The sequence below is a fragment of the Bipolaris zeicola genome, assembly GCF_000523435.1.
Source record: "Bipolaris zeicola 26-R-13 unplaced genomic scaffold scaffold_147, whole genome shotgun sequence".
Lineage (NCBI taxonomy): Eukaryota > Fungi > Ascomycota > Dothideomycetes > Pleosporales > Pleosporaceae > Bipolaris > Bipolaris zeicola.
The window spans coordinates 27145-44250 of NW_006912196.1; the positions used below are offsets into that span (position 1 = coordinate 27145).

Below are 17106 nucleotides of genomic sequence, written 5' to 3' on the forward strand. Positions count from 1 at the left end.
TTTCGCCGCTGTCAAAATATAGCTCAGTGTAAGATTTTTGACACAAGTAAAGCTCGAGTAGGGGCATATTTCAAGGGTATCCTTTGACGAGCGAACACGACGATTTGAGCAACTCAACGCGTGCGCGATAGCGAAAGATGAAACATAGTGCCCAAATACCATCCGGTAAGGTCCATGGCGGTATTAGGATGCTTTAGAAATGTTTCTGCCTGTCGCTCCCAAAAATTGGGAAATTTGAATACGATATAGTGAAGAGACATGTCAACCAGAGGCACTGACACGAAGCGACACACATCTGGAGTACAACAAATCGAAGCAAAGAAATGAATACAACATTTTCCCAGTAAACAATCTACTCCAGTCCCTGTCCGCTCATACCGTACCTAAACATCGACAGTACCCTAGCCAGACTAGCCCTGTCGAACTAGAATTGTAAAACTAGTCGATTCAGTTCCAGGAACAAGAGCAGAATACTTCAAGCCCCACCATATGAATAAAGTATCCACAGCAACACTATCTAAAGCTTGGATTTTGACCATTAGTTTATCCTGAGCCACTCGGTATAAGGTGATAATTGCGGTTGCAAAGGTCAAGTTGGCTCTGTCAAAAAATTGTTGTAGAGCCTGAAGAATGAGCACAGTTGTTCCATTTCCAAGGCAAGTCCATGACAGGAGTGAGATACCTGAATACATATGGTGGGGCTTTTCTTGTAAGGTTCATAATATCTTCACTTATACCCGATGTACAGAGCCGAACAATCTCGTAAACACACCGATCGTCGCATGATCTCTGTCAGTATTAGATCATGTTTCTCTATACTGTAGTGTAACGGTTGATGTTAGATCACGGGTTAAAAGGTCTATGCTGCATGTGGTCCTGCGCTTCGCTTGATTGAACAGCGGAGATATGGTATGGAAAGACATTAGATGAAGATGTGGGCCCTGTGTTGAGGTTCATTGGCCATATCTTAGTCATAGGAATAGGTGCACTGTTCACGGCGTCTGATCGGCACTCATATCAGGTCCCGTAACCACTTTAGTATGTTACTCCAGCTCAATCTCAAATGGTGTCTTCGAGTGTCAGCTTCTGTAGTGCCCTTCTGTCTGAGGAAGAACCTTCAAGATACTCTCAAGACAGCCTTCTGAACGCGCCGCCTGTCATTGCATGAGCTAATCCGCCGCATGTCCCCCATTGTGCGACCCCATCTCACGCTATGCCTCTACTACATTATTTATATTTGATTGTCGACCCCACAAAATACTCTCTCAAGCACACATGCCACTTCCGATGCATTCTTGGAACAAGCGGTTCCAAGCCTCCACGTGCAACATCCAAATTAATATTAACAACTCCAACGTAATACCAAAGAAGCTTGGTTTAAGCTTTCACCAACCTGCATCCGCCCCACATGCCATAGTGCGCCTGTTATGCGCTAACCCCGCACTGCACCCCAGCTATACGGCTCTTGACTTCATCTACCGGAGTATTGACTACTTGGCGAAAGCGTTCCAATCATGAAGGTTACGCACCTTCACGACTCAGGAAGTAATGAACAGGGCCTATGAAAAAGTTGATCACACGATGCTGTAGCTCCTTGGGTGCCGTCACAGTGAGACCTTTGAGATATATTCGGATTGTACGGCCCGTTGGATATTCAGCCTAGTGACTGAGAGATCCACCCCAATAGTGAATTTGATGAAATGTACCAAGAAACTTTCATAACAGCTCGTTCAAAGGTGTGCTGGCGTAGAAACAAAGCATGGCCTGGGGGCATATATAAGGCATGAACGTCCCACTCTACAAATCCAGTCATTACCACTTCCAAGCGCTCAATCTCAACAAGCAATCTTTCAGTCATGTCTTTTGTTTCTGTCTCTGCGGCAGTTCTGGCCTTCTGCGCTCATAGCGCATCCGGATGGGTCATCGGAACCCAACAGACAGAGACGCACCCAAAGATCACATGGCAACGTTGCACTGGCACAGGCGGAACGTCCTGCAGTAACGTGAATGGAGAAATCGTCATTGATGCCAATTGGCGTTGGCTCCATTCTACCGGGGGCTACACGAACTGCTACAGCGGCAACGAGTGGAACAAGACCGCCTGTCCCAACAATGCAGCATGCACCAAGAACTGCGCGATTGAAGGCTCCGATTACCGTGGAACCTATGGTATCTCGACGTCTGGAAACTCGCTTAGTCTCAAGTTCATTACAAAGGGCCAGTACTCGACCAACATTGGGTCCCGTACGTATCTGATGAAGGATACCAACAACTATGAGGTAAGCCCTCCTTCGATATATTATGAATCCAAAAAAATCTGACTGGACAATTTTCGCGCGTTAGATGTTTCAACTTATCGGCAACGAATTCACTTTCGACGTCGATCTCTCACAGTTGCCATGCGGTCTGAATGGCGCTCTGTACTTTGTCTCTATGCCTCAGAAGGGTCAGGGAACACCAGGTGCTAAATATGGAACAGGTACGGAGTATGAAGTCACAAAACATGCACAAGTCTCTTACAGCCCATAGGATACTGCGATGCGCAGTGCGCACGAGACTTGAAGTACATTGACGGCCAAGCCAACGCCGAAGGCTGGACGGCCTCGTCCTCCGACCCCAACGCAGGCATTGGCAAGAAGGGCGCATGCTGGTACGTCCATTCGCTCCTCCTCAAGGTCATGTCTAACAACATTTCAGTGCCGAGATGGACGTTTGGGAGGCAAATTCCATGGCCACAGCCCTAACCCCACATTCCTGCCAACCGGAAGGCTACTCCGTCTGCGTCGACGACAACTGCGGCGGCACCTACTCACTCGACCGCTACGCCGGTACCTGCGACGCCAACGGCTGCGACTTCAACCCCTTCCGCGTTGGCGTGACGGACTTCTACGGCAAAGGCAAGACCGTCGACACCAGCAAGAAGATGACCGTCGTAACGCAATTCCTGGGCTCCGGCAACAAACTCACAGAACTCAAGCGCTTCTACGTACAAAACGGTAAAGTCTTTGCGAACCCCGAGCCTACTGTTCCCGGCATGGTGAGTTTTTGCGTACATCCGAAAAGAATGAGGATGCAGAGAGCTGATAGATGAGTTTAGAAAGGAAATTCAATCACCCAGCAGTGGTGCGACACGCAGAAGGAAGTCTTCCAGGAAGAAATCTATCCGTTTAATAAGTTTGGCGGTATGGACTCGATGGGTAAGGGTATGGCGCTGGGCATGGTCCTCGTCATGTCGCTTTGGGACGACCACTACGCCAATATGCTCTGGCTCGATGGCAACTACCCCGTCGACGCGGATCCAGCGAAGCCCGGTGTGGCACGCGGCGCATGCGAAGCCGGTAGCGGTGTGCCTGCTGATGTGGAGGCCAGCAGTCCTAATGCTCAAGTTGTCTTTTCCAACATCAAGTTTGGGCCGATTGGAAGTACATTTGCGCAGCCTAAGTAAGGGTCAAAAAGAGGGAAAAAAGGGCTGAGGTTTGGAGAAGTGGCTGCGAAAAGCAAAGCCACGTAGGTGCCCCTTTCTGCGGTGGCCGCCGCTGGAAAGTTGCTGGTGTACGTATGCAAAGTCTGGGTCATGCCACCCCGTTATCCTCTCGTTTGTGGCTCAGCTGGATTTCCCCACGTTTGTTGGGGGTCACGTTCGCTTACATTTTTCTCCTTTCTGGTTTGTGATTCGTTAAGGAGAATTAAATTGCTAGCAGTGTTATAATCATCATTTTGGGCCACATGGCAAGTGACGCATCGTGTTTCATGCGCTGTTCGAAAGTCGTTTGCTGCCTGGTTCCTCTGACATGTTCTTTTATTCACTCCCAGCTGCATCATACCTGCGTTTGACCCGACTTGAACAACACATCTCTCCAACTCAACACGACCACCTTGACTCAAGCCATTCACACTTCCATCTATTATAAACGATATATTGCCCCGAAACGTTGAAATCCAGCACTTCAGATCCTACCACTCCATATACTCACACGTACCAATATCGTCCTCGAACATCGATTCACCTAAACAATACCACTCACCACATACTTCCGCAATGCTCGAAAACCACATACCCAATGCAGATCAATGCTGGCTACCTTGTCCAGGCGACGACCTGGAAGAAGATCAGTGTGACTGCTGTTCTTGCAATGGACACCGATGAGATATGGAAATGGAAACATAGGAAAAGTTGGCCAAGGATATTTTGAATTCTAGGATTTACTGGTTAGAAATAGAGTCATCAATGTGAATGGAAAATGCATGTGCCCATAATGTTTCACTCTTGGCCTACATATCTAAGTCCGCCTGTCATAGCTACAAATCTGCGATTTACTCATAACTCTGGAACTTCATCAGCCCATGGAATACTTGACTGTGCGCCCTCCCTCTGTACAGTCATTGACGCAGCTCTGTTTGCCTGCGCGATGGCCGCGTCAAGATCGAAGTCAGCACCTTTCGACATAACTTTCCAGCGGGCTACAGCAACGGTATAAGCACCGGCAAACGTGTCGCCAGCAGCCGTTGTGTCAACGACTTGAACCTTGCGTGCTGGAACAATGACACCTCGCTGAGACGAAGCTTGCTGTTTTGCTGTCTTGTAAAAGACACCCTATTACATCCCGTAAGTAAAAAAAAATCTCTGTATCAATTCACAAAGACATTGAAGAAAACTCACCTCTCCTCCAAGAGTAATAATCACATTCTTCACCCCCCTCGCAATAAAAATCCCCGCAACCTCATCCCAATTCGTTGGCTTTTCAATCCCACTCAAAATGGCAGCCTCCGTCTCATTAACAATGAGATGCCCCAACCCCTGATACGCCTCCATCGGCAACGCAATCGCAGGCGCAGGATTAATAATAGTCTCCACCCCCTTCTTGCGTGCCACAGCCATATTATGCAGCACAACCTGCAGCGGCAACTCGAGCTGGAACAAGGCAACACTCGCATCGTCATCCACGAGATCTTTGACAGGAACATCACCATTCGCACCAGGGTTAAACATGATGCGATTCTCTCCGGAACCCGTCTCAACCACAATGACAGCTACACCCGTCTTCTTTCCGGGAAGAATCTCTACTTTGTCGGTGTTGAGACCATCGTCTCGCAGTGCTTTTAAGAAGGACTGGCGGAATTCATCTTGGCCGACTGCACCGACCATGCGCACCTCTACATCGGAGGCTTGCGCAGCGGTGACTTGGGCTTTTGTGCGTGAGAGACGGGCGCAGGCGACGGCTTGATTGGCGCCTTTGCCGCCCCAGCCGATGTTGAAGGATTCGCTGGCGAGGGTTTCGCCTGCGACGGGGATGCGGTGGGTGCGTGTGACGAGGTCGACATTGAGAGAGCCGATTACAGAGATCACGGCTTGCGGAGAAGTCATTGTTGCGAATGGTTGGTTGCTGATCTGCAATTGGGCGTTTTTATGGTTGGTTGGTGATGGCGATGACGTTGGTAGGATGTGGTGAGGCTCTTCGGGCCGCTTGTGGATGGCGCTATTTTAGGTAGGCTAGCCGAGCCCATGGGGAACTGGAATTCGTGCTTAGGTTTATCATTGCATCGGGACACGTCGTATGCATGTGGAGAATATAAATTCACTTTGAGACATGTTGAAACGGTAGGAATTGAATGTGGAATCATATGGTATCTCATTGCTGGCGTTGTAGTGGTCTGCCCAGGAGTTACTTGCTGCGCTTGTAGATCTTTTGGAGGAAAAGCTCGAAGATGTCCTTCTTCAGACCCTCGCTCTCATCAACCTGGGCAATCTTGGCCCTCAGATCAGCAACACGATCCTCCTCCCACTGCTCATAGAACTCCTTGAGCTTGAGTTCGTGGTACAGCTCCTTGACCTTGGCCTCCTTCTGAGAATCCTTCTGGCCATAGTTCTCATCGAGCAGCTTCCGTTGCTCGGGATTGACCTTCTTCAAGGCCTGGTTGACGAGCCATGAACACTTGTTGTCCATGATGTCGGTCCCAATCTTGCCGAGAACCGAAGGGTCAGCGAAGGCATCGAGGTAGTCATCTTGAGCTTGGAAGTACTCGCCCATAGGGACAAGAATGTCCTCGGCAGTTTTCAGGTTCTTTGGTGTGGCGGCACCAGCGTAGTAGAGAGCCAGAGCAACGGGGAGGTAGAAGGAGTAGTAAGCAGTCTTGTAAATGACAATGAAGGTGAACTTGTCGAGGCTGAAGTTGTCGAGGTTGACATCATCCTCTGGGGCAGTGAGGAGATCGCAAAGCTGACCACATTCGGTCTGGAAGGTGACCTCGTGGAACAGCTCGACAATGTCGACGTAGCTTGTTTCTTGTCGGAAGTGCTTCTTGAGCAGTACGTAAATGGAAGACTCGAGCATGAAAGCATCGTTGATGGCAATCATGCCAACCTTGGGCGCGAGGTACCAGCAGGGGCTTCCACGACGCGTCTTGGAAGAGTCCATAATGTCGTCAGAGACGAGGAAAAAGGCTTGAAGAAGTTCAATCATCCATCCTAGAAGAGCGGCGCGGAAGTACTCTTCAGAAGAGGGATCGAGCGTCTTGCCCTGGAGGATGGACGTTGTGTCAATGACGGACATTCCTCGGTTGCATTTTCCACCGACTGTGTTGTAGTCGAGCGACTGTTTGTTTTGGCGTGGTGAGCATCATGGACCCTGAAGATGTTCGCTGTGTGGTGGGGCAGGACGTACCTTTGTGAACCAATCAAGAGACTGCTGGGGCAGCTTGTATTGTTTGCAGTGATCCTGCAGGTCCGCGACAATGCGTGGCCATACGCTCTCAAACTCTTTTATTGTGGTCGGCATCTTGACGGCAGAAGGTGGCTTACAGATTCAAGATGGGGAGGGGCAGCAGTAAATGTTGATGGAGGCGGTGTCTAGTTGTAGTCTGGAAGTCTGTCGGCAAAAGGTTAAGCCGGGCAATTGGTTGCTGCCCCACCGCGACGTACCCTAGACAGGCAGCTCAACAACAACGCGTGCATCGGTCACCGAAGCTCTGCCCGGAAACCGTAATCACCGCGCTGTATATAGAAGAATTGTGCCCAAACCAGCGATACCCTGTTTTCGTCTGGATTCGTCATGGGCACCTTATCGCAGGCTGACGAGGCCCAGCTCAAGGCCCAGCTCCAGGACGCCGTCATTAGCTGCACCGAGCGCTGCCTCTATCACTCGGCCAAATGGTGCGTACTGGCCTTGGGTGATGTCTGGCGGGCGCGTGTATACTGATGTTGACAAGGGCTGCAGAACTGCTCGACTCTCTCCCTTCGCCTGACGACGATGATGGCTCAGACACGGATGTCGACTCGCCCATGTCTGACGCGCACCCACCACCAACACCAGCACCTGTGCCCAAAGACGCTACTGAAGCGCGTCTAGAAGCGCGTGAAGCCCACAAGTTCCTCCTTGCAAAAACATACTTTGACTGTCGCGAATACGATCGATGTGCCGCCGTCTTTCTCCCGGGGCCCTTGCCCAAGGGCGCGTCGAATCCTTCTTCGACCCCAACGTCAAAGTCCAAGTCGGCCAAGGGAAAGGCCACCATGTTTACCCCAACAAAGGGAAAACTGTCCAATGATACAGTCAAGGGCATCAGCCAGAAGTCGCTCTTCCTGGCACTCTATGCCAAGTACATTGCGGGTGAGAAGCGCATGAACGAGGATAGCGAGATGATACTGGGTCCCCAAGATGGAGGCGTCACCATGAACAAAGAGTTACCAGTTGTTTCCGCTGTCCTGGACGAGTGGTTCAGAGATCTCCCTAACAGTGGGCGGCAACCACAAGGCTGGCTCGAGTATCTGTACGGCATGGTGCTGGCCAAAGGAAAGAACGAGCAGCTTGCCATTGACTATCTGGTCAAGAGTCTTCATCAATACACGTACAATTGGGGTGCATGGCAAGAGTTGCAGGCACTGCTCAGCACTACCGAAGATCTCAACCGAATCGTCGCGCGTCTACCACAAAATCTCATGACCTTCATCTTCCATGTCACATCCTCGCAAGAGCTATACGTCGTCAGCGAGCAGATACACTCGTCGCTGTCGCAGATTCTCACCATTTTCCCCACTTCGGCCTTTCTCAAGACCCAACGCGCTCTACTCCACTACCACAATAAGGACTTTGATGATGCCGAACAAATCTTCTCTGACCTCCTCATCTCCGATCCCCACCGGGTGGACCATTTAGACAACTACTCCAACATTCTCTATGTCATGGGCATGCGACCCAAACTTGCATTCTTAGCCCAGCTGGCCACTTCCACAGACAAGTTTCGTCCAGAGACGTGTTGTGTGGTGGGCAACTACTACTCACTCAAATCCGAGCACGAAAAGGCCGTCATGTACTTTCGAAGAGCTCTGACACTCGATCGCACCTTTTTGTCAGCATGGACATTGATGGGTCACGAGTTTGTTGAAATGAAGAACACCCATGCCGCCATTGAGTCGTACCGGCGGGCTGTCGATGTCAACCGCAAAGATTATCGCGCATGGTATGGTTTGGGTCAAACGTACGAAGTGCTGGAAATGCATTCGTATGCGCTCTTTTACCACCAACGCGCCGCTGCGTTGCGGCCGTACGATCCAAAGCTCTGGATGGCTGTTGGACAATGTTTTGGCAAAGTCGGCAAGGTCATGAATGGAATACGGTCATACAAGCGTGCATTGGTCGCTGGTTCCTACTACGATGCAGGCGTCGGCACATCGTTTGGTAGTGGCGAAGTCTCTGGACTTGCCGGGGGCGTCCTGGACCCCGATGTGCTATACCAAATTGCGCTGCTCTATGAGCGCATAAATAACATGAACGAGTGTGCAGCATATATGGAGCTTGTCCTTGCTCAGGAGGAAGGCCCCGATTATGAAGAAGCTGGGATGGAGGGCGCAGGCGGTGTTGGTGTAACTGCTACAACAAGCAAAGCTAGGCTGTGGCTCGCACGTTGGGAGTACATGCGTGGCATGTATCAAAGAGCAATGGAGCTTGCGAACGAGCTTTGTCAAGACGGCGTGGAAGTCGAGGATGCGAAAGCACTTGTACGAGACATCAGGGCACGTATGGAACGAGCAGGGGAGGAAGAAGAAGCAGATTGAAATGCATCTAGTGTATAGGAATTAACTGAGCATTTCCAGGCGTACAGGTATGATACCCAATCGAACAAAATATACCATTTCTTGGACTTTTACTCAATGCCCTGACACATTACCATCACTCGCTTAGATATTGAACTTTGCAAGATGTTTCGTTTGTTGACATGATGGAGAACAATACTTCCTGAAAAGGGACTCACACGCAACGTTGGTGGTACAAACAACTGCGGGTCTTGGCAATAGATGAGACTAAGACCCAATTGAGCTATTTCCGTCGGCAAGGGATGTACTTTGCCGATGTTACGTAGCTCTCGGAAAAAGCACATTTTCGGACTTACGTGGAAACCTTTCATACGGCCCGCATCCAGTTGGTGAAAAGCCTCAATAGTCTTTTAGCATGTTGACTGGTCAGAAGTTCCGACTAATTGCGGCGTTTGCAGCTTCAAGTACCGTATCCTATCAGACCTCATACCCATCATTACTGTACACCAAAAGAGTTTGAAGATTACTGAACTACCTCGATGCTAGCACTCTTATTTTGGTATCTTCTTTCTAGTAAAAACTTTGCTTGGACACGATAACTTAGGTACGCCACCACATACATATGAATCTTGGATTGATAGCTCCCGGCGAGGATATACCTCATGTGTGCAGAATATCAAGTTAAAGCATACAGACTACTCTATCACCACTATTGCCTGTCTTGAACCAATCATCGTTTTCGTCTACGTAGCAATTCTCAGAATCAATGCAAGCACTGGAGAACCAAGAAGACAGCACCAAGAAAAAAGCTAATTGTACTAAGTCTCAGTGATCATATTTACCCAATGAGATCAGCGTAAATACTACAGCCAATCGCTAATTAACAATCTACAATGAACCCCACATAGTGTGTATACATTCAGATATTTAGTATACACATACAAGCACCAACTTCGAAAAAAGCAACCTCTTAGCCGCTTCGACGCAAAAGAAAAAGCAAATATCTCGGCTCAAAGGAAGCGGAAACACCCGTACCCATATTCCCTTTTCAGCAATAGCATCAATTACTAGCCCCACAACTGCAGATAACTTCCCAGGCCGGATGTATCCGCTGACCATGAGACACGACTTCCTTCTCCCTCTCCCTTCCTCTACTTATTCCCAGAAAAAAATATTTTCGAAACCACATTCTTATTGAAATCCCGCAATCATGCTTTTCTAGTATAGTAATAGGCTCTGTAAAAAAATTGTTTCTCCAAAGATGGTAAGTATGTCTCGGGATGCCGAATCCCCATCCCGACATCCACCTTGGCGCCAACGTGTTGAACCCTCCAACGGCCCGTCCCTACGAGACAGGGATCCGTATGCGCATGCGGATGCGGGTGTGGAGGGGGGGGGGAAGATGGTGTGTTGGTGTGTGTAGGCTGCGGGGTAGGATAGTTGCTTTTTTTTCTCTTATAGCTAAGGTGGAGGAAAGGTGGTTGTGCACGGGATAGAACATCGACTATGTATGTGAGTTTGAGAACTCACGATTTTATTTTGGAACATTGTGGGTTTATTGAAGGAGACGTATTTTCAAAATGCAGTTGGTGATATAGAAAGTAGAGTTGCGATATGAGAAAGAAGACTCCGTACAAACGGGTAAGCGGTACCATGCGTACTTAGTCGACGCAAGGCTTGCTTTTGAATCGATAGTAATATTCCCTGCGTACGCCACGCCATAAGCCTCTTTATTTTTTTCGGGATCATGTGTTTGTTTGTGAGGCGAGGAATAGACATAAAGTGTGGTTACACAAGCAATAGGCTGGCTGACTTTTTGTTCGCTTACATGCGGTATTGGTTTGAATGTGTTTATTTTTGCTGGATTCACCGGAAGGAAGGTCCCGGCAATCGGATCATTTACACTAAGTGTGGTACATGTGTGTGTGTGACGTTATTGATGAGGGTCCAGAATGCGTGTCATATTATTGTTTGGTAAGGGTCCATCAACGGTACGTAAGCGGCGCGTAGAGTTGGCTGCTTGCCTGGTACAGTGGGGGACAGGGTCTGTACATCCCTTTCTTGTCTACTGTGAGATTTCTGAACTGCCAAGTTCAACTGAAGTGAAGTAAAAAAATACCATCTGCTATATGGTCCGGATATCTTGACCGACGAGATCAACACTAAGACGAACTTGCCACGTTATTTCTCAGCAGTAGGCCCCGATACAGTTCCAAAGTGTGTAACAAGCAGTCACACAGGTCACCCACCACAAAATTTAGACCGGCATTATGCAGATGTTCTATCTAGCAATCCACCGAGTCTTTTCACCGCCTCTTGCCACGACTACCGGAACGATATGGTAGTGGTGGAGACTATAGGGATGGACATTGTATATTCTGTATTTGCTGATTCTAAAGCTACCGATAATGACTAGTTGCAAAATAGAAAAGTTTAGTATACATGTCTTCTAGAGAATCAAAGGAATATAAATACTTGCGATGCAGTCACTTTGAAAAGACACAAGCAACATCTCCAAACCTTCCATCATCACTACCAATCCACTCTTCTCCTCATACATTCAAGTCAGTCCCGACCCTCTCAATCCCCCATACATTTCTAATCCCGAAAAAGACTAGATCACAAACAATAACCAACCATGGGTTCTATGCCAATCGCCATGCGCTCCTGGATCTCAGTTGAGTCCTGGGGCCCTGACCGCCTCGACCTCGTCGGCATCGGTGGAGACAACCAAATGTACCGCAAGTCATTCGACCGGAGCGACCAAGGATGGAAGCCCTCTATTGATGGCGCATGGGAACCACTCGACGGCAAATTCCAGCAGATCCCCGGGGCCATCTCCTGGAGCCACGGCCGCCTCGACATCTTCGGCATTGGCCTGGACAAACACGTGTACCGCAAGACGTGGGGCAACCACCGCAAGGAGGGCGGATCGTGGATCAACAGCCAGTGGCAGAGTACCGGCGGTGAGCTCAAGAGCCAGCCTGTGCCTGTGTCGTGGGGCAATGGCCGCATCGACATTTTTGCCATCGGCATGGACGACCAGATGTACCGCAAGGTGTATGGAGGCAAATGGGATTCCGAAGGCTGGGAGCCGCTGACGGGCAAGTTCAAGAGCCCCCCAGCAGCGGTGTCATGGGGTAGCGACAGACTGGATGTCTTCGGCATCGGAATGGACAACCAGATGTACCACCGGGCGTTTGAGAACGGTGCGTGGACTACGTCTGGCTGGACTGGAACGAACGGTACTTTCAAGAGCCCGCCGGCTGTTGTCTCGTGGGGAAAAGGCAGGCTCGATGCCTTTGCCATTGGCATGGATGACCAAATGTACTTCAAGTCGTTCGACAACGGTAAGTGGTTGACCAGCAACTGGCAGGGACTGGGTGGAAAGTTCAAGAGCACCCCTTCGGTTGTCTCGTGGGGCAAAGGTAGGCTCGACGTCTTTGGCATTGGCATGGACGACCAGATGTACCACAAGGCATTCGACAACAATCAGTGGGTGGGTGACTGGAAGGGAATGACTGGCAAGTTCAAGAGTGCTCCAGCCGCCGTCTGTTGGGGCAAGGGACGCATCGATGTTTTCGGCATCGGACTCGATGATGCGGTTTGGCAGCAGTACTACGCTGACGGCAAGTGGTCTGGCAAGTTTGGAAGCTTGGGCGGAAAGTTCAAGACTTTTTAGATGGGTGTCATCTGATATGCAACTTGATCCTTACTAGAGGATTTACAGAGCTTAGCATATCACTCTTCCTTGTCCACACTACAAGAACTGTTGATAGCAATGAAAACACATGACCTTATCCCAATTCTATCCACATCACAAACTCCACCCTACCTACTCTCCCCCCAAACTACCTCTTCCCCCCTCCTCCAACACCCAAACAGTCGGCCCATAATCCCTCTCAACCCCCGTCTCCCAATCTCGCCCCCACCTTACCCCTTCCCCCCTCGCCTCCTCCTCCCCGGCAACCCGATACGACCTCACCTCCGCAAGTCCAAACCTCCTCCCCTTAACCAGATACCCCTTAAACCCCTTATGCGTGACTAGAAAAACATTTTCATACCCCTCCTTCTGCATCACCTCCCCAACCCTTCTCCTCACCCTCTCCGCCCTCGCTACAACCTCCTCTTCGTTCTCCTCCGCATACCACCCTTCCTCCGGACAACTCGAGAAGTCAAATTGCGGGAATGTGGCGGCGAGATGGCTGCGTGGTGAACACTGGTTGCACGGGCTGCTGGAGGGGGTTTCGCGGAGGTCGGGCCAGATGTGTGCGGGGACGCGGGTTGTCGTGGGAGAGGCAGAGGGGGAGGAGAGAAAAGGAAACATATTCAACGCTGTTTGGATGGTGCGGGTCAAGGGGGAAATGAGGATGAGGTCGGGGTGCGCGGGAAGGTGCTTGTGTTTTGTGGTGTAGTGACCGGATTTTGTCAGCGGAGGGTCGCGGTCGGGGTAGGCCGGGTGTGTGTTGTGGAGGGCTTCGCCGTGGCGGACTATGTGGATTAGTGGGGGCATGTGGTGATTTTGGGGAGATTGGATGGGGGGTGGATGAGATGTATTTTGGTTGAAGATTGAGGTCTGGGTAAGCCATGTTGATCGATGCTCAAGTCAGGGATGACGTAGTGTTTGTGGAGATCTATTACCTTGCAAAACTTGGTGCATGCTTGGGTAGTTATTTTATTTATCACATTGTGCACAACGCCCGGAAGTCCATGTCAGTGGTCGTATTTACAGCTAGTTGTCTGAAGGGCAGTATGCAAGCAACGACACAAAAACATGTACGTGTAGAGAAAGTGAAAAGAGTCCGTCATATATGAGTGCTAGCCTCTATACTACACATAACAATGTAAAAAAAGAGCAACCAATTGTACAGATACAAACATGATCCCATGGTCTCTGAAATGAATCTTAAGCAGCATAACAACGAAAAAACCACAAATCTTATATATATAAATTCTCCTAATCACAACCCCCTAGAAAACGCCGCGTGGTATGCAATACAAAAAGGCCCCCTCACACAAATGGCCCAGTAAAATCAACTGGGAAAGAACAACTACATCTTTTCTATCGCAACATATAACTCAAATCCGGCAACCCGGCCAGTATGTCTCTAATCGTTTTCTCTTCCTCATTCTTCCGCCGTTGAGCAGAGTTGGTAGCGCCGGTAAGAGGCTGAATGGCCGGTGGCGTCACAATGCGCGGTGGTGATGACCTGGTAAATGTCTTGGCCGAAGATGCAGCGCTGTTTGGTCGCGGTGGAGGAGTTTGGAAGACGGAAAAAGGATCTCCAGGCTCATATTTTGCTTTTGGCTGTGCAATCGCTGTCGGTGGAGCTGATTCAAAGATTGAGAAGTCTGCATCTGCCCATGAATCTACTATCGGCTCGGGTTTCGCTGGAGCTCGAGGTGGAGTCATAGGTTGGACAGGGCCTGATTTCAAGGTACTGGTTTCGAATACAGAAAAGTCATCTACCACATCATTTGCTGAAGGCTCGGGATCTTTAGTCTTGACATCGGAAGTCTTTTCCACTTCGCGTACTAGCGTCGTCTCTTGTGCTTGACGTGGAGGAGTCGCCCGCAGTGGCACTGATAGCGCCTCGGGCTTGGGCTTTTCAGGTGTAGAAGCGACAGGCCGCTTGACCGGCTTCAAGATCCCAGGTCCAATGGGGCCATGTTCAGCACCGAATGGAACAAAGCTCTTTCGTCCAAATACAGCAGAGGTTGGCGATATTGTACTCTTTAGGCGAACAATAGAAGCTGCGTGCATGGCGTCGGCTGATGAATCTTCAAGTGGCGACTTGTCAGGGGCTGGATCCAAAGTTGACACAGTATTATCAGGAGTGGCGGATATAGAGTTCGGGAAGGCTGAAACGGGGGAAAACGTGGTGGGACTTGATATCATCTCACCCCAATCATCATCTTCGTCGTCGGGGACATTGGCGATTTGTTTTGGAACAGCAGTGTTTGTGTCGAGAGCGCTGGTGTCTCCCCATGAGTCTGCTGACGTTGTGGTCGGAGGTGGAGGTGGTATTGTGTTCGCGACATTGGGTGTTTCAAGGGAAATAACCGTTGACCCTGGTCTTTCCCCAACACTATGCACAAGGTCCATTGAAACAGGACGGGAATTTTGTGTTTGCTCATTTCGTATAGCAGTAGGCTTGGATGTGGGAAGTGAGACTACCGAGTTCAGACTTGGGTTGTCTTGATTCCAAGGGTTTCCTGTGGATGTGGGAGAAGCCCAGTTGAACGCAGCAGCCGTGTTCGTAGCCATTGGTGGAAGGCTTTGCCTCATTGGTGCGTTTATGCGCTCAGTCGGGACTGACGTCTTCGTACGTTGGTGACCCTTGGGTATCCTGGGCTCGACTGGTGCCGGGGTGTCCCAGTAGAATGAAGCCCGGGCGCCGGGTCCTGTACCTGACATGCGGTCTTCGCGCGCCCACCTAGCTACAGTCTTGTGAACTTCAGACCTGACTTGAGAGCCCGGCCATGTAACTCGAACGTAGCTGTCATCACTATTGCCGCTATTGAACTCCTTCATGGTTTGCTTGCGCGTGAGTCGATACCAGGCCTTGCGCCCAGAAGTTGAATATATCGGGTCCTCCGGAGCTTCGTCCAGTTCCACTTCATTCTTCTTTGAAGGGAGTAGTTCATCAAGAAGAGTGGCGTCAAGCTGATATCTTCCGATGGGAGGTATTGCAGTGGTGGTACTTGTCGTCAGAGATGCTGGTATCGGTGGAGATGCTGGTGCTGGCTCAGTGCGTGACGATGTAGAGTTTCTGGGCATGTCCTCCTTCGAGTCACTTGCTGCATCCTCAGTAGCATCACTCCGATCGTGAAGGCTCTCAGTCAGGAGCGTGTCTGCTGTAGAAGTTCCGTATTCGTCCTCTGTACTGTCGCTGTCCGAACTTGAGCCATGCTCCTCTTCCTCGTCTTCCTTCTCGTCAACATTTTCATGGTCTTCCTTTGCCTCTACCTCCTCTGCGGTATGCTTTGCAATTGCCTCCTCGTCCTCAAGCGATGTCCGAGAGGATTCGATCGGCGCTTCATGGCGGCTGATCTTGGATTGAGATGTAGATGGTCGTGCGGAGTCGTTGTCGTCAGGTTGCGACCGGGTCGCAGCATCTTTCGCGTTTCGTTCTGGATCTGCGTCTGCGTCTGCGTCTGCCTGAATGGTGGTCGATGTTTCTGACGTGTCCGAAGTGCCGTTGTCGAGGTCAGGAGAGTCTCCATTCTGTCCTGCCCATGTTTCCTCAGTATTCGATATGGTATCCTTGACTCCCTCGTCTATTCTCCAATGGAAAGTATCTTCAGCGACGTTGTGATTTCTCAAAGGGCTCGGGCTAGGTAGCCGGGTGTCTACGTGGGCGACGCTGGGAGCACCGATCCCAGTCGGCGCACTCCAGTCGCCAAAACTCTCGTCTTCGTTCCCCCAGCCTGCATCGTCAAGGAACCCATTCAATAGCACTGGAGCAGGCGCAAGTGTAGGTGGTGGAGGTGAAATCACCGGGTTCTTGTTCGGGGTCTTTTGTTGCTCGACATTACTATCTGCCCAAGGGTCGCCCCAATGATCCATTGTCGCGTTACCGCGTCAAGCGTCATAGTGAATTGCTTCTGCTAAAGAAGCATCACCGGGCTCCGGGATTCGTGCGTGTGTGGCGTTGGGGTAGGCGGTTGCGAAGGATCTAGGGCCAGCTTACCGCAGAGAGGTACCTACTTGCACTTGCACGGTGTTGCCAAGCCGGGAGCCGGCCAGCCCGCGGCCGGCCAACACCATGCGCGTTTCGTTGCGCCTCGGAAGTGAGGCATTTGCATTTCACAACACTAGTACCATAAGCCAATATTATGGGTCCCAAATGTATTGGATTCTATGGCCAACTACAACGAGACTTGTCGCTATGATGTAATCCCTTCTCCCTGTCTCCGGGAAGCCAGGGTCATAAGTAATCCGTCTTACTGCATTCCCGCATGCCGTGCCAGCGTGCTCCCCGTTTTACTTTTCCTTCTGCTTCATCCCAATAGCATACCATTTTCTTCTCAGACGCTGCAATGCCGGACATGTTGTACTTGGAAGAAGGTTT

The 17106-nt window shown here is 50.3% G+C and overlaps 7 protein-coding genes across 7 annotated transcripts; 3 read left to right on the top strand and 4 right to left on the bottom strand.

The window, feature by feature from the left end:
* Nucleotides 1-1856: 1856 nt before the first annotated feature.
* Nucleotides 1857-3445, top strand: COCCADRAFT_102732 (glycoside hydrolase family 7 protein; the record flags this gene model as incomplete). Its single annotated transcript, XM_007716634.1, has 5 exons — nucleotides 1857-2279; nucleotides 2344-2479; nucleotides 2530-2650; nucleotides 2698-3037; nucleotides 3098-3445. 5 exons carry the CDS (start codon nucleotides 1857-1859, stop codon nucleotides 3443-3445), a joined length of 1368 nt encoding a protein of 455 aa, XP_007714824.1.
* An 873-nt stretch (nucleotides 3446-4318) lies between these two features.
* On the bottom strand, nucleotides 4319-5365 carry COCCADRAFT_28305 (uncharacterized protein; the record flags this gene model as incomplete). Its single annotated transcript, XM_007716623.1, has 2 exons — nucleotides 4319-4594; nucleotides 4661-5365. 2 exons carry the CDS (start codon nucleotides 5363-5365, stop codon nucleotides 4319-4321), a joined length of 981 nt encoding a protein of 326 aa, XP_007714813.1.
* A 298-nt stretch (nucleotides 5366-5663) lies between these two features.
* COCCADRAFT_38954 (uncharacterized protein) lies at nucleotides 5664-6776 on the bottom strand (the record flags this gene model as incomplete). The annotated part of the gene is made up of 2 exons (XM_007716635.1): nucleotides 5664-6593; nucleotides 6663-6776. The coding sequence occupies 2 exons, from the start codon at nucleotides 6774-6776 to the stop codon at nucleotides 5664-5666; spliced, it is 1044 nt and encodes a 347-aa protein (XP_007714825.1).
* A 273-nt stretch (nucleotides 6777-7049) lies between these two features.
* COCCADRAFT_102774 (uncharacterized protein) lies at nucleotides 7050-9052 on the top strand (the record flags this gene model as incomplete). Its single annotated transcript, XM_007716636.1, has 2 exons — nucleotides 7050-7150; nucleotides 7207-9052. The coding sequence occupies 2 exons, from the start codon at nucleotides 7050-7052 to the stop codon at nucleotides 9050-9052; spliced, it is 1947 nt and encodes a 648-aa protein (XP_007714826.1).
* Nucleotides 9053-11669: 2617 nt separating this feature from the next.
* On the top strand, nucleotides 11670-12713 carry COCCADRAFT_38956 (uncharacterized protein; the record flags this gene model as incomplete). Its single annotated transcript, XM_007716637.1, has 1 exon — nucleotides 11670-12713. One exon carries the CDS (start codon nucleotides 11670-11672, stop codon nucleotides 12711-12713), a length of 1044 nt encoding a protein of 347 aa, XP_007714827.1.
* Nucleotides 12714-12866: 153 nt separating this feature from the next.
* On the bottom strand, nucleotides 12867-13544 carry COCCADRAFT_102742 (uncharacterized protein; the record flags this gene model as incomplete). The annotated part of the gene is made up of 1 exon (XM_007716638.1): nucleotides 12867-13544. The coding sequence occupies one exon, from the start codon at nucleotides 13542-13544 to the stop codon at nucleotides 12867-12869; it is 678 nt and encodes a 225-aa protein (XP_007714828.1).
* Nucleotides 13545-14093: 549 nt separating this feature from the next.
* Nucleotides 14094-16601, bottom strand: COCCADRAFT_102734 (uncharacterized protein; the record flags this gene model as incomplete). Its single annotated transcript, XM_007716639.1, has 1 exon — nucleotides 14094-16601. One exon carries the CDS (start codon nucleotides 16599-16601, stop codon nucleotides 14094-14096), a length of 2508 nt encoding a protein of 835 aa, XP_007714829.1.
* Between the last annotated feature and the right edge of the window lie 505 nt (nucleotides 16602-17106).